The sequence below is a fragment of the Oreochromis niloticus genome, linkage group LG4 (genome assembly GCF_001858045.2).
Source record: "Oreochromis niloticus isolate F11D_XX linkage group LG4, O_niloticus_UMD_NMBU, whole genome shotgun sequence".
In the NCBI taxonomy this organism is placed as follows: Eukaryota; Metazoa; Chordata; class Actinopteri; order Cichliformes; family Cichlidae; genus Oreochromis; species Oreochromis niloticus.
In genome coordinates this window covers 16,564,366-16,576,428 of record NC_031969.2, presented here as the reverse complement: position 1 = coordinate 16,576,428, position 12,063 = coordinate 16,564,366, and the positions used below count along the sequence as shown (strand labels likewise).

The 12,063-nt window shown below is 41.5% G+C and overlaps 1 protein-coding gene across 2 annotated transcripts; it reads left to right on the top strand.

Annotated features, from left to right (window-relative positions):
- Positions 1-5,439: 5,439 nt before the first annotated feature.
- LOC100710871 (protein Tob1) lies at positions 5,440-9,302 on the top strand. Of its 2 annotated transcripts, none has more exons than XM_003452807.4 (2): positions 5,440-5,710; positions 7,016-9,302. In XM_003452807.4, the coding sequence occupies exon 2, from the start codon at positions 7,255-7,257 to the stop codon at positions 8,272-8,274; it is 1,020 nt and encodes a 339-aa protein (XP_003452855.1). In that variant the 5' UTR covers positions 5,440-5,710; positions 7,016-7,254; the 3' UTR covers positions 8,275-9,302. The 2 variants fall into 2 exon arrangements, with proteins under 2 accessions (XP_003452855.1, XP_025762713.1); XM_025906928.1 differs by having other exon boundaries at positions 5,440-5,714.
- Positions 9,303-12,063: the final 2,761 nt, after the last annotated feature.

Sequence of the window (12,063 nt, the reverse complement as noted above, 5' to 3'; positions counted from 1 at the left end):
AACTGAGGGACTGACAAGACTTTAAAGTCCAAACATGCCAGACAGTTTTTAGACCAAAAGGGAGATGGGGGTAGATGTTAGTCTGGTTTGTGATTTTTCATGCATTTTTTTTACAGTCTGCTTACTGTGCAGGCACATTAACTCCAATCAGGGGTACACTAAAGAGTGCTCTGACACTGCAGTATCTCCCAAATGAATCCCAAACCAGATCTATTAAAATGTAATAAAAATATTACAGGCAGAATGATGGGAGGCGAGGAAACGATTTTCCCATTATCACTTTTAGGACCGCGAATGCAGGAAGGTCCCTGGTGTTAACATAAAAAGGATGTGACAACATTAAGAGAATAACTGTCACAAGATGAATGTTTAGAATATCTTATGCTTGTTATGAACAGCAAACACAATCATTAAGAATATATGGTGGACTGGAGATAGTGTCTTTATATCTAATCCAGGCTTGTTGTTGTAAAAGAACACGTGCAGAGAATTTAACAACTCAGTAAAATCATTTGTTGATTTTAGAAATATTACAAATTTAGGCTCAACACGCTGTGTCTGTCATCCTGTCGGCTACACATTTGCACTTTTTTGCCAAGCTGTGGCATTGAGCCACTGTAAATTATTGATAACGCATTGTTCTCTTTTTAAACTAACAAGCTGCAGAGCGTCTACCCAGCTCTATTTGTTTACTATTTAGATTGCCAACTTGGAGCGCATCCACTTCCTGCTGTTTGACTCATGTGGAGTATGTACAAGACCACACAGGGGACCTTCCACCCCTCCTTTCAGATCCTGTGCACACTGTGAGCAACTGTGTTGCCATCCAAATGGATGATTAGTGAGAGAGAAGAGTGCAGAAAAGTAATAATATATATTAAGTAGGAACATAATCTACCACAAAACGTGATGAACCTTGTCACTATATAAATGAATCAGAATTTCCTCTGCACTTTTTTCCCCCTATCTTCCATTAGCCATCCATGTCTCATTACTAAATTGATTCTCCATGAGGCAAACGGGGTGTCACTTGATCATACGAGCGAATTTATGTGCAAAGAGACCCAGCATGCATGTTCTGTTGAGTTGACACAGAGCTATCGCATTGATTGATTATCCTCCTCCTTCCCTTTTTCCCCCTTGTAAATCAGCCAAAATCAATAGAAATACAGGGTGAAGATAGTTAGCTTTAAAAAGCCCTCACATGAGGAACCATTCCTGGGAAATATATGTCTGGGGTGCTTCAGCTGAAGGTACTGACCTGCTCGTTTGTGTGTGTGCGCGTGTGTGAATGTGTGTTTTCTATTTAGTCCAAGTTAAAGCTGAAGCACGTTCTTTTTTCTGAGCAGCGCTACAAGGTCAAAGTAAAAGAAATGAATGTAAAGCAGCAGCTCAGCACGAAAACAGAGAAACAGAGAAGCAAACTTCAGCTATAAAAATATAAAATATATACATAACAGTCCAGATAAATATGCATCTTTTATTTCCTTTTTTCTGACACTGAACATAGATCAATAATGAGCTGTTTTACAGAGCTTACAGTTGGCTGTATTAAGATGCTTTTTTTTAACCCCCCCTACTCTATGCAGATGGCACATAGATCTATTGATGTTGTCCCAGCGGTCCGCTCCTGGATGAATTATGTAACAGCCTCTGTGGATTTTAAAGGCGGGAGAGAAAAGCGTTTACGTCGCTGTCGTGACAACTCATAACACAACCTCTGTATTTACACATACCGTGCCGTGTAAATCCTCAGTGCGTATGCACACTGCGTGACTCATGGTCGAGCCACTGATGCATGATGTTTAATGGACAGACACAGCTGAAAGGCTGCCACAGAGACTGGCTGATACTGCCGTGAAAAGCTGATGTAAACACTCAGAAACTGATCTCAGTGAGATTTATATTTATGTAGATTAAATATGTCGAATGAATGAGAAGTGTAGCTTCAGCTTGTCCTGATTAACGTGGATGTACTTATTGTGTTCTATCATCTTACCAGACATATATGAGACATAGCCGCCCCTCGCTGAGCAAGGCTCTACCAACAGTTTCTTATTGTTAAAAGGGAGTTTTTCCTTCCCACTGTCGCCAAGTGTTTGCTCATAGGAGGTTATTTGACTGCTGTTGTTTTCTCTGTATTATTTTATTGTATCTACCTTAAAATATGAAGCACCTTGAGGTGCCTGCTGTTGTGTTTTTGTGCTACATAGATAACGCGGAAATTGAATTAAATATTTACTGCAATTTGACAGTTTTTCAGTCAATAGCAACAGTTTTGCAATAGGAAAAATTAAAGGAAAAACCAAGATGAATTGTCTGAGTTGTTCAGTTCCTGTGTGGCTCCATGAGTCCTTCAGTGTAGCCTGGCATTGACGGGAATGGCTGGAAAACTATTGTTTCAAAAGATAGTGCTGTTAGAGAAAAGTTGCATGACACAATGATGCAAAATCTAATGTTGATGTTAGAGTTCTAATGACTGTGAAGGCCATAGCATGTGATTCTCATATCTTTGGCCCTGTTAAAATATTTGTTGGCCCCTGTAGCTTCTGGATGGGGCATTACTGTCCAGGAAAAGGTAGCTCCCAACAGGATAGAGGGTTCTGATCATGATCATCCACCACAGCCTTCTGATTTTCATGTGATGGGCTGTTTATTAGCATATATGGTTAGTTATGTAACAATAACGTGTATCAAGGGAAACACAAATATGATTAAATCCTGCTAAATGTTTATTGCCAAAGGCTCTAGAGAGAATATAAGCTTTTCTTTCAGTGGGGACTTCTTTCCTCTAAGATGATAATTTTGGTGACTATCTCAGCTTTTGTTTTCTCCATTTTGGCACAAAGACAAAATACACTAAAAGTCTCGATCTCAGCGCCTGAGCGTACACTGACTGTATTCCTCGCCGTCTCCTCCGTTGCATGTCTCACCCACTGCCTCATTTGCTCTTCAAAGGGGAGAGCAAAGCATCTGTCTATTACGAGGAGCCCAGGGCGCTCTGCAGACTTGTGTTAAGTAATGACAACCTGTGACGTCAAAGACTCTCCGTCTGAGCTGGAAAGAGGGAGGGCGATGGTGGTTGTTGGGAGGGGTGGGGTGTGGTGGTGGTGGTGGGGTGGATAGAAAGAGGGATAAAAAGGAAAGGAAGGCGGCGAGGCAGACAGGGAAGCAGCAGTGTGTGAGAAATCCTCCTCCACTCGTGTGTCTGTTTGTTTGTGTCACTGCTCTATAAAAGTAGACCTTAAATAAACACACAGCAAATGGTTATTTAATCACAGCCCTTAAGTTCCTCGTTGCTAAGAGGATAATGCCTTTTACATTATTGCACTTTATTGCAATGTCTTTTTTTCTCCTTTCTTATCGCTTATTACTTTGAACAAACCGTTCAGAGGAAAGCAGAAGTGGATTATTATGGTCTGTAGTCACTTCACACCAGGGGCCTGTGTGTTTCTGTTAAAGGACAGCAGTGAAGGAAGGGCAACACCGTGTTGTCTTCTGCTGCTAGAGGAATGTTAGGTTAAGGCCTTGTTGTAAATACTTAAAAGATGCCCTTCAGTTTGCTGAGAAATGGGTTAGTAAACTTTAAAATACCCTTTTATCCTGTCTTGTTGCAAAGTTCTATGGAGTGTGGTGCAATATTTCTGCACAAGGAAGCCACAGGAAGGTCAGCTTAAGCCCTGATGAGCTGGATTTCCATACAACAAGGAAACTGAGCTGCAGCGTTTGCTAAATTACTCACGTAACTGCCTATATTCTCATTTCCGTGCCACAAAGTTAGACTGGACACTGTTTTCAGGGGAGAACTATAAATCTTCATGTGACAGAAGCAGCAGTGAGTGGCGGATACACTGAACTCCAATGATTAGAGGATTACGCTCTAAGACAATATAGCGGTCTTAACGTGCCTGATTATAGCTGCTGACCTTGCTCTGTCAGCTGATGTCTTTTATTGCCACTCCAAACATCACAAGGGCACAAATTGTTTACACATTAGTGGGGGGAAAAGCACAGGAACCATACACAATATAAACACCATACCATAAAAAGGAGCCCCAGCAGAATGGCTGTATGGAAGTGATTCTGGAGGACATGTGACACCGAGATCTTTACAGTAAAAACAGCCCACAAGGCCTTGCTGGGACTGCAAAAGACAGTGCTGCTGGCTGGCAGTCCACTCACTCACCCGCCCACTTCCACTTTAAGATAGATGGTGAATCTGAATCTGCTGGGCAATGTCAAACCGTATAATCCCCCCTCTATTTCAGCCACCCCTGCCTCATCTGTCATGTCTTATGTGGTTTGTTCCCTAAAGCACTTTCCACAGGAGCCCTCTTTGCAGCATTTACAGCTCACATCAAGCACATGACTCCGCTTGGGAAACATAAGAATGTCCACTCTGTCAGACCAATCCGGCTTTCTTTTTTTTTTTTTTTAATAAAAAGCACTGCTGCCATGGTAAATAAGGTGACCTATCTATCTATCTATACGACCTCAAAGTTGTCAGCAAAGTAAATTAATCAGGATAACGCCTTTATTTCCGTTTCACATAACACCATTAATCATGAGGAGAAAGCACGTTTTCCTTATTGTGGTTTTAAAGGCTTTTAAAGCCCCAGCGACTCTTCCTTTCTTGAGCAGATACCTGTGTGTGTGTGCCGGTTCACTTTAAATTAGGCAACAGCGTGCGTTCAGCCGAGCGATGACGTGCGCAGCCTACATCAGCACCTTGGATACGGGTACACCATTCACAGTATGGTTCCTGCCCCATTTTAGGCCAATCAGCGCTTGTGTTTTCTAGATAGCATGCAGCACCACCCACATTTTTTGCCAGCTGTATCGTTCCGCTGTGGGGAATCTCCTCTCAGGCGTTATACATTTATCACAGACCCTGCAGCTTTTCGTGGCAGGTTAAAAAAAAAAGCGGGGGGTGTCTTTTGTGACTATTCTGTGACGAAATGCAGGCACAAATTATTTTTAAGGCCCCTTTTTCTGGTATCAACATGGCACAGAGCTGTTAGTCTTAAATATTATCTGATTGCGACGATTAAAACCTGCTGGGTGGGTTAATATAAAATATTTACTTCCCGGAAGTGCCACAGTTTCACCTTTATGTTTGTTTCAAGGCAGCTCTATCTCTTTACATAATACTGCAAGTGAATAACATTAATTAGGACTTTTGCCTTTTGCTGTCAGCACAGACCTAGGTTATCTCTGACGCAAACTCCTCATCACAGGCGTCTCTCTCGTCTCACAGGACCGTTTGTCCGAGTTTGACAGCGCCGATCAGCCAATCAGTGCTCGCCTCGGGCGTCACGAAGAGGGCGGGACTCCCGCCGCGGACCAATCGCAGGCGCTCGCATTGTTTTGACCTCTGAAACCGCATCACCGCCTACCTCGTGCCCATGGCGGAGGAAAGCTATAAATACGAGCGACGTCGTACCAGAAGAGGACGAAGTTGCGAAACTCCCGAGTAAGGAGGGAGCTACTCTGCAAGCCTGCTGAAAGAGGAGAGCTAAAAAACAAAAAACCGCAAAATAACCTTAAAAAAACGTAAACGCCAATCCTCCAAAAACTACGTGTACTGGAAGACTTTTTTGTAACGCTGATAATTTATTATATGTGAAGAAAGTATTTATACTTTTTTTTCCTATTTGCACTAACTAACGGTACTTCAGAACTACTGAGAATCTTTATTTTTTACAAAAAAGTAAGTATTCTAGCTCTCTTGTTTCTGCTAATGTGTGTGTCGCTCTTTATTATTGCTCTTAGTCGTACTGTAGCTCTATTCATACTTAACTATAAGCTGATCTGCTGCGTCAGTCCACGAAGTTAGGGAGGGGTGTATATAGACTGTGTGTGCGGTCGATAGGTGTGTGCTCTTTTCTCTGTTATTCTTATGTAAGCACATAGCGATGTCTCCACATAGACTCGACATGAGTCCGATGTGCTGTTGAATTTTCACTGCAGCCTGTTATTATTATTATTTTTATTGTATCGCCTTTTTCTAGTGGTGTCAGTACAGTCTGTTCCTGTGCGCTGCAGTTTCTGCAATATTATGCCTTTCTTACTGTAACACCAGCCAAGACCTGTAGCTACAACTGCGAGCAATCTTTATTAGTGAGGTGTAGACATTGCAGGGTTTGGTTTTTATTCCAGTGTGGGTTAGCTTCCCCCTCTGAGAAATAAAATAATCCACTCTGGGGCATTTCAGCAGCCTCTACAGGCTGACTCCCTATAAACCCCCTCTGTCTAGCTCTTCTAGGTAGAAGAGGGCTATTTCTGTGCTGCCTGCATCCAGCCTTCGTTTCACTAAATGTTTAATGGCTAAATCCTTTCGCATAAATCGCAAAACATGGGCGCAGACAGGTTGTTCGGCGACACTGCTTCGACTAATCTGTGCCGTATGCATACCATACCAACCCAGTAGCACGGTTATAAGCCTGAAATCCAACCGGATCGTTTCTTTGCCAACTTATCCACCATTAGGCATTATCTACAAAGCAGCCACTAAGTCAAGCTTACCCTTTTTGGATAATGAAATGCGGTAACCCCGCAGTAGTTTTCCTGTCTCCTGCTGTAAGGAGGATATCTAGAAGCCTATTATGTAATAGGATTCTCAGTCCTAGTGTGAGGTTAATGTGCACAATGCCTACTTCTTGACATTTAGGTGCAGGATTGACAACAGTAAAGCCCAGCTGTAGTGCCTCTTCTGTTTATTTATATCAATATATTCATATTATTAGAATATATTCTGTATATTCTTCTTTTCTGGTTTATTTTTCCTTTAAGATCCTGCTTTGGTTGGCCATTTTATGGCTTACAGCCTACATATGTATGAGCTCAAATGGTCACAGTACAACATACCTGCTTTAAAAACAAATGCTTAATAATTAAAGCACCCTCCTTCCTTCGTTGTAGCTGTGTAGCCATACTGCATGATTATTATTCCAAATATATTTTCATGTACTTATACATGTGTTTTTTTTCCCTCCCCCACTTTTAATTCTTGCAGGAAAAAATATCACACCCTGTGGAAGGACACCACTTACACAAAACCAGCACTTTTGATTTTTTGATTTGATTGATTTTTTTTCCCTAACCTGTTTCATCCAAGTTCTGGTTGCTTTTGCCATCCCGACTGGAGAGAGCAGCTGTGTTGCCAAACACGGATAAACAAAGCAGACCCAGTGGACACGTTCAAGGTCAGACACAAATAATCTTGTTGCATCGGGTAAACTTCAGCAGTTAGCTATGCAGCTTGAAATCCAAGTAGCCCTCAACTTCATCATCTCATACCTGTATAACAAGCTGCCCAGGCGGCGAGTCAACATTTTTGGCGAGGAGCTGGAGCGGCAGCTGAAGCAGAAATATGAAGGACACTGGTACCCGGACAAGCCATACAAAGGTTCAGGATTCAGATGCATCCACGTTGGGGAGAAGGTTGACCCCGTGGTGGAGAAGGCAGCCAAAGAGAGTGGGCTGGACATTGAAGATGTCCGCAACAACCTTCCCCAGGACCTCAGTGTGTGGATTGACCCCTATGAGGTGTCCTACCAGATTGGGGAGAAGGGGCCCGTCAAAGTGTTGTACGTCGACGACAGCAACGAAAGTGGAAGTAGCAATGTGGGACTTGATTTGGACAAGGAGATCAAGAACAGTTTCAATCCGGACGCGCAGGTCTTCATGCCCATCAATGAGCCTGTGAATGGCGCCTCCCCGGGGTCCAGCTCGCCCTCCCCACCTTTTGGCCACTCAGCAGCAGTCAGCCCCACCTTTATGCCCCGCTCCACGCAGCCTTTAACCTTCACAACAGCCACCTTTGCTGCCACCAAGTTTGGCTCCACTAAGATGAAGAGCAGTGGACGCAACAATGGCGGCAGTGGTGCTGGGAACAAGGTGGCACGTACCTCTCCCACCAACCTGGGCCTGAATGTGAACAGTCTCCTGAAACAGAAAGCCATCTCCACCTCCATGCACTCTCTGTACGGGTTGGGCCTCGGCGCGCCGCAGCAGCAGCACCAGAAGCCCTCGGCACTCTCCCCCAATGCCAAGGAATTTGTGTTCCCCAGCCTGCAGGGCCAGGGCAGCCAGAGTGCTCTTTTCCCCAGCGACAGCTCGCTCAGCCTCAGCCCGCTGCAGTACAGCAATGCCTTTGATATGTTTGCGGCCTACGGTGGCCTTAATGACAAGTCGCTTATGGATGGCTTGAATTTCAGCTTGAGCAACATGCAGTATTCTAACCAGCAATTCCAGCCAGTTATGGCCAACTAGTACACGTGAAGGTACTACTTAAGCTACTACTTCATACAGAAACGACCAGAGATAATGTGATAGGGGGAAACAAACACAAATGCACATTTCAAAACAGAAATAAAAAAAAAAATAAAAAAAAGTAAACAAGAACAGAATGTCAAGTATAAAAGGAAAAAGTGACTTGTCACCTGTAAGATCTATGTTACGAGTCTAAGAGCATGAGCCCGAGGGTGAATTATTTTGCCCCCTTGAGTTATACCTTTTTTTTTTTTCCTTAATGAAGCTTGTAGTACAAAATGTCCAAGCTTGGTTACCTAAACTTCAACATGCATCATTGTTATTTCTTTTGCCAACCAAGCACAAAATATTTTTTTTATGTGACTGTTTTAAAAAAATATATATATTAAAAAAAAAGACAAAAAAGAGAAAAAAAAACACCACCACAAGTCATGGCCTCTTTTCAGTATTTAAACATAACTGGACATCGCCAATTTTTTTGGTTTTGTTTTGTTTTTTTCAAGAGATTGGCATAAATAAGTGGGATTTCCTGGTCTTTTTCTAATTGTATAATTTAATTTAGTACAGAGTTTGTAAAATATCAGAGTATCTATTGTTTCTACGACATGGTATTGCATTTATATCTTTTTACTACTCCAGTGATCTGTGATGGCTGCAGCAACTTTATGTTTTCTTTTTTATTGAAATAAAAAATGAATTCATCATTTAAAAAAAAAAAAATGTTAAAAAAAATTGACTATCCTAAAGATTGTGTACAGAATATTCCGTAGTGGTGGGATATAAGAATATTTGCTTTCTTTCTTTCTTTTTTTTTCCAAAAAAAAATACATGAGAGTTGTATTTTCTGTTAAGAGTTTAAAAGATTTTTGCTATATTATGGACAAAATGTAATCGTATATTAATTTTGTACCTACATTGTGCAATACTTGATAAAAACAAACGGTATAACAAAGTATTCAGAGTCAGTGTCTTACATGTTAAGAGAGACTGATGGTTTATTAAGTTTGTATTAAAAAGCTTGAAAATAATTACACTGGTTCACTTTGTCGTTGCTCTTTGTGGTTGAGTTGGTGGAGGCGAGTGCACTGAAGTCACTGGTGCGTAGCCGTGTCATTAGCAAGCATGAATAGTGCTTTTAAGTGAGAGATTGCAGGTTTAGTGTTTACAACGTAGTTTCAGGAACATAGCTGCTCTTACACGTGACATTTCAAAATGCATTGTTTTATTTCCTCTGCCTGTAACGCAGATATGTTAGTACACAAGCAACACTGCTAGCTCTTGCCACATTTTTTTTTTTTTCACGCCTTGCAGGCTCAGGCCAAGTGCCATTGCACACATGTTTAGTGCGAGTGTGACTCTGTCTACCCTGATAACCTCCTGAACCTAAGCTTAGGCTCACATTTAAGTCAAGGCTGGATAAACCAGTCAACTGGTTTCTGAGGTATACCCTGCACAGCGTGGATAGAAGGCAGAAGAACCTCGGATACAATGAAAATGCCCACTTGTAGATTAGAGAAATGATGTGGCATATTTTGTGGGTCAAGTGAAAAAGCAGAACTGCATAATCAGTGTGACGAGGCAGACATCAGTCATCACTTTAACTGTGTAAACTGAAAAACGGAGTGAAAGAGATGTTTGTTATTTACGTTTTACCCAGTGTCTCCAAGGATGTGGGCTGTTAATGGGTACTTTTGGTGCAGGGCAAAAACATTTGATGTAAATAGACATAAAAAGACAGAACAAGTGGACTGAAGCCCAGAAACCGTTAAAAAATATAAGGTAACTCAAATCTTTGGATTCTCAGCTCATTACAGTTTTGAATTTGAATTTAGTTTGCTAATGTCAAACTAGGAAAGGCAATCGGCTGATACCCCCACATAAATTAGAATATTTATAACTTGGACGTGTAATTATAGAAAAAAACCTGATGTGTTAGAGTAAAAAATGGATCAGATTTAAGGACCAGCGCCTGGGTTGCCATTACTGAGAGCTGTGTCACTGCTGTTTGTTCTGATGCGAGGTTGCTGAACTGTATCATGCCAGCACCGACCCTGCTGGCATATCTTTGTCCCTCTGGGGCTGCCTCATCATTGCTTGTCTGTCTGCATGTCCCCTGATACACTCGGGGCTTGATAGGCAGTGCAAAGTTCAGCGTGTGTGTTGGTTTATCTCGGCCGCTGATACAGGCTCTGGTGGGAGTGTGTTTATCTTGGTACGTGACACTGTGTTTGTGCACAAGTGTTAGGTCATTCTCAAAAATACTGGGGAGGGGGCTGGGAGTCGGAGCTCCTGCAACAGAGGCAGAAAGGAGGCGTTAGTGATATCAGCTCCCTCTTTATCCAGGATATGTCATGGTATACAAAGCATGAGTCACTGTAATGTGTGTGGTTGAGATCAGAGATGTCCAGTAGCTGGAATGAAAGGGAAAGGTGCACTAATGCCAGTCAGTAGTTATTTTCTGCGACATTTGTTAAATTAGGTTTGCTATTTCTGCAAATACATGCAATCATAAATACACACTATCGCACGAGTGATGTTTAGTTTGTTAATGATCACTAATAATCATATCATGAATGCTGACATGCATAAAGGCAGTCAGTTTATCATTTCAAAGCAGTTATATCTCTTATACAATATGCACACGATTGGCCGTTGTCAGTAAATAGATAGACCACTGAATTGACTGATGTTACAGCTCTAGATTAAATTATTTCTCACATTTGATTCTAAAAATCAGTGTCGAAGTCATTCCTTCTAAGACAAACATACTTCCTAGACTTTCATGATGCACATTTGTTGCTTCTTATTTATCATTTGATTACAAGTTGTAAATGGATTAATTTGATTGAAGAGCTCAGACCGAAAACTCTACGTCCATCTGACGCGTTTTGTTTTTAATAAGCGTTGTTTTTCTTTTAATCAGGCCCCTATGTTATGTTCACTGTAAATGTAACTTAAATTAATTTAATTTATTGGCTTTTAACAAATTGGATATTCTTTTGCAGTCCGTGCCTCTACCACTAAAGATGCAACTGTTAACACTGGAAATCACTGGAGCAAATTTAAAGCGAAACACTGAAAAAGCCGATGAGCAAAATCAACAAGATGACATCATAGTTCATTACTAAGTGACAACACACAAAATAAATGATAAACTGAAAAACTATAATAACTACACTATATGCTGTGATCAATATACTTCAGTGTATCAGTAACTATAAAACCTGTTGTCACGTCAAGTAAGTTAAGATACAAAGTCGGGCATGAAGCTGGCAAACAGCATCTGAACAAACTGATAAATCCCAGCTGACCTGTTTGAATGTCACATGATGTGATTTGTGACTTCTGATTAGTGGTGCTTTGGCTTTTGCAGATAAAAGGTAGTCCCATTTCAGGTTTTATTTGCCAAAAACTCTTGTATTGGAAGACGTTCACTGTGGGATTTTGGGAAATTTGAAGCTCATGTGAGATTTTTGCTTTGCTTTGCGCTTATTGACAACGTTTACATCCGAACTTTTCAGTTCGCTTACTTAAATTTAAGTTTCGTAAAGCAACATCAGATATTTTGTTGTTCTTAACCTGATCTACACCCGCAAGTTAAACTCAAGGATGGTGGAGAACAGAAGGGAGGACCGACCAAAGACAGCGCGAGGGAGTCTAATATATTTTACCAACCAACAGAAAATCCAAATGAGAGTGAGACTGGGATCAGAATATAACAGACACAAAGAGAGAGACGAGCTATGTGCAGGGAGCAGTGCGACAGTGAAATGTTGCCAGCACCGCTAT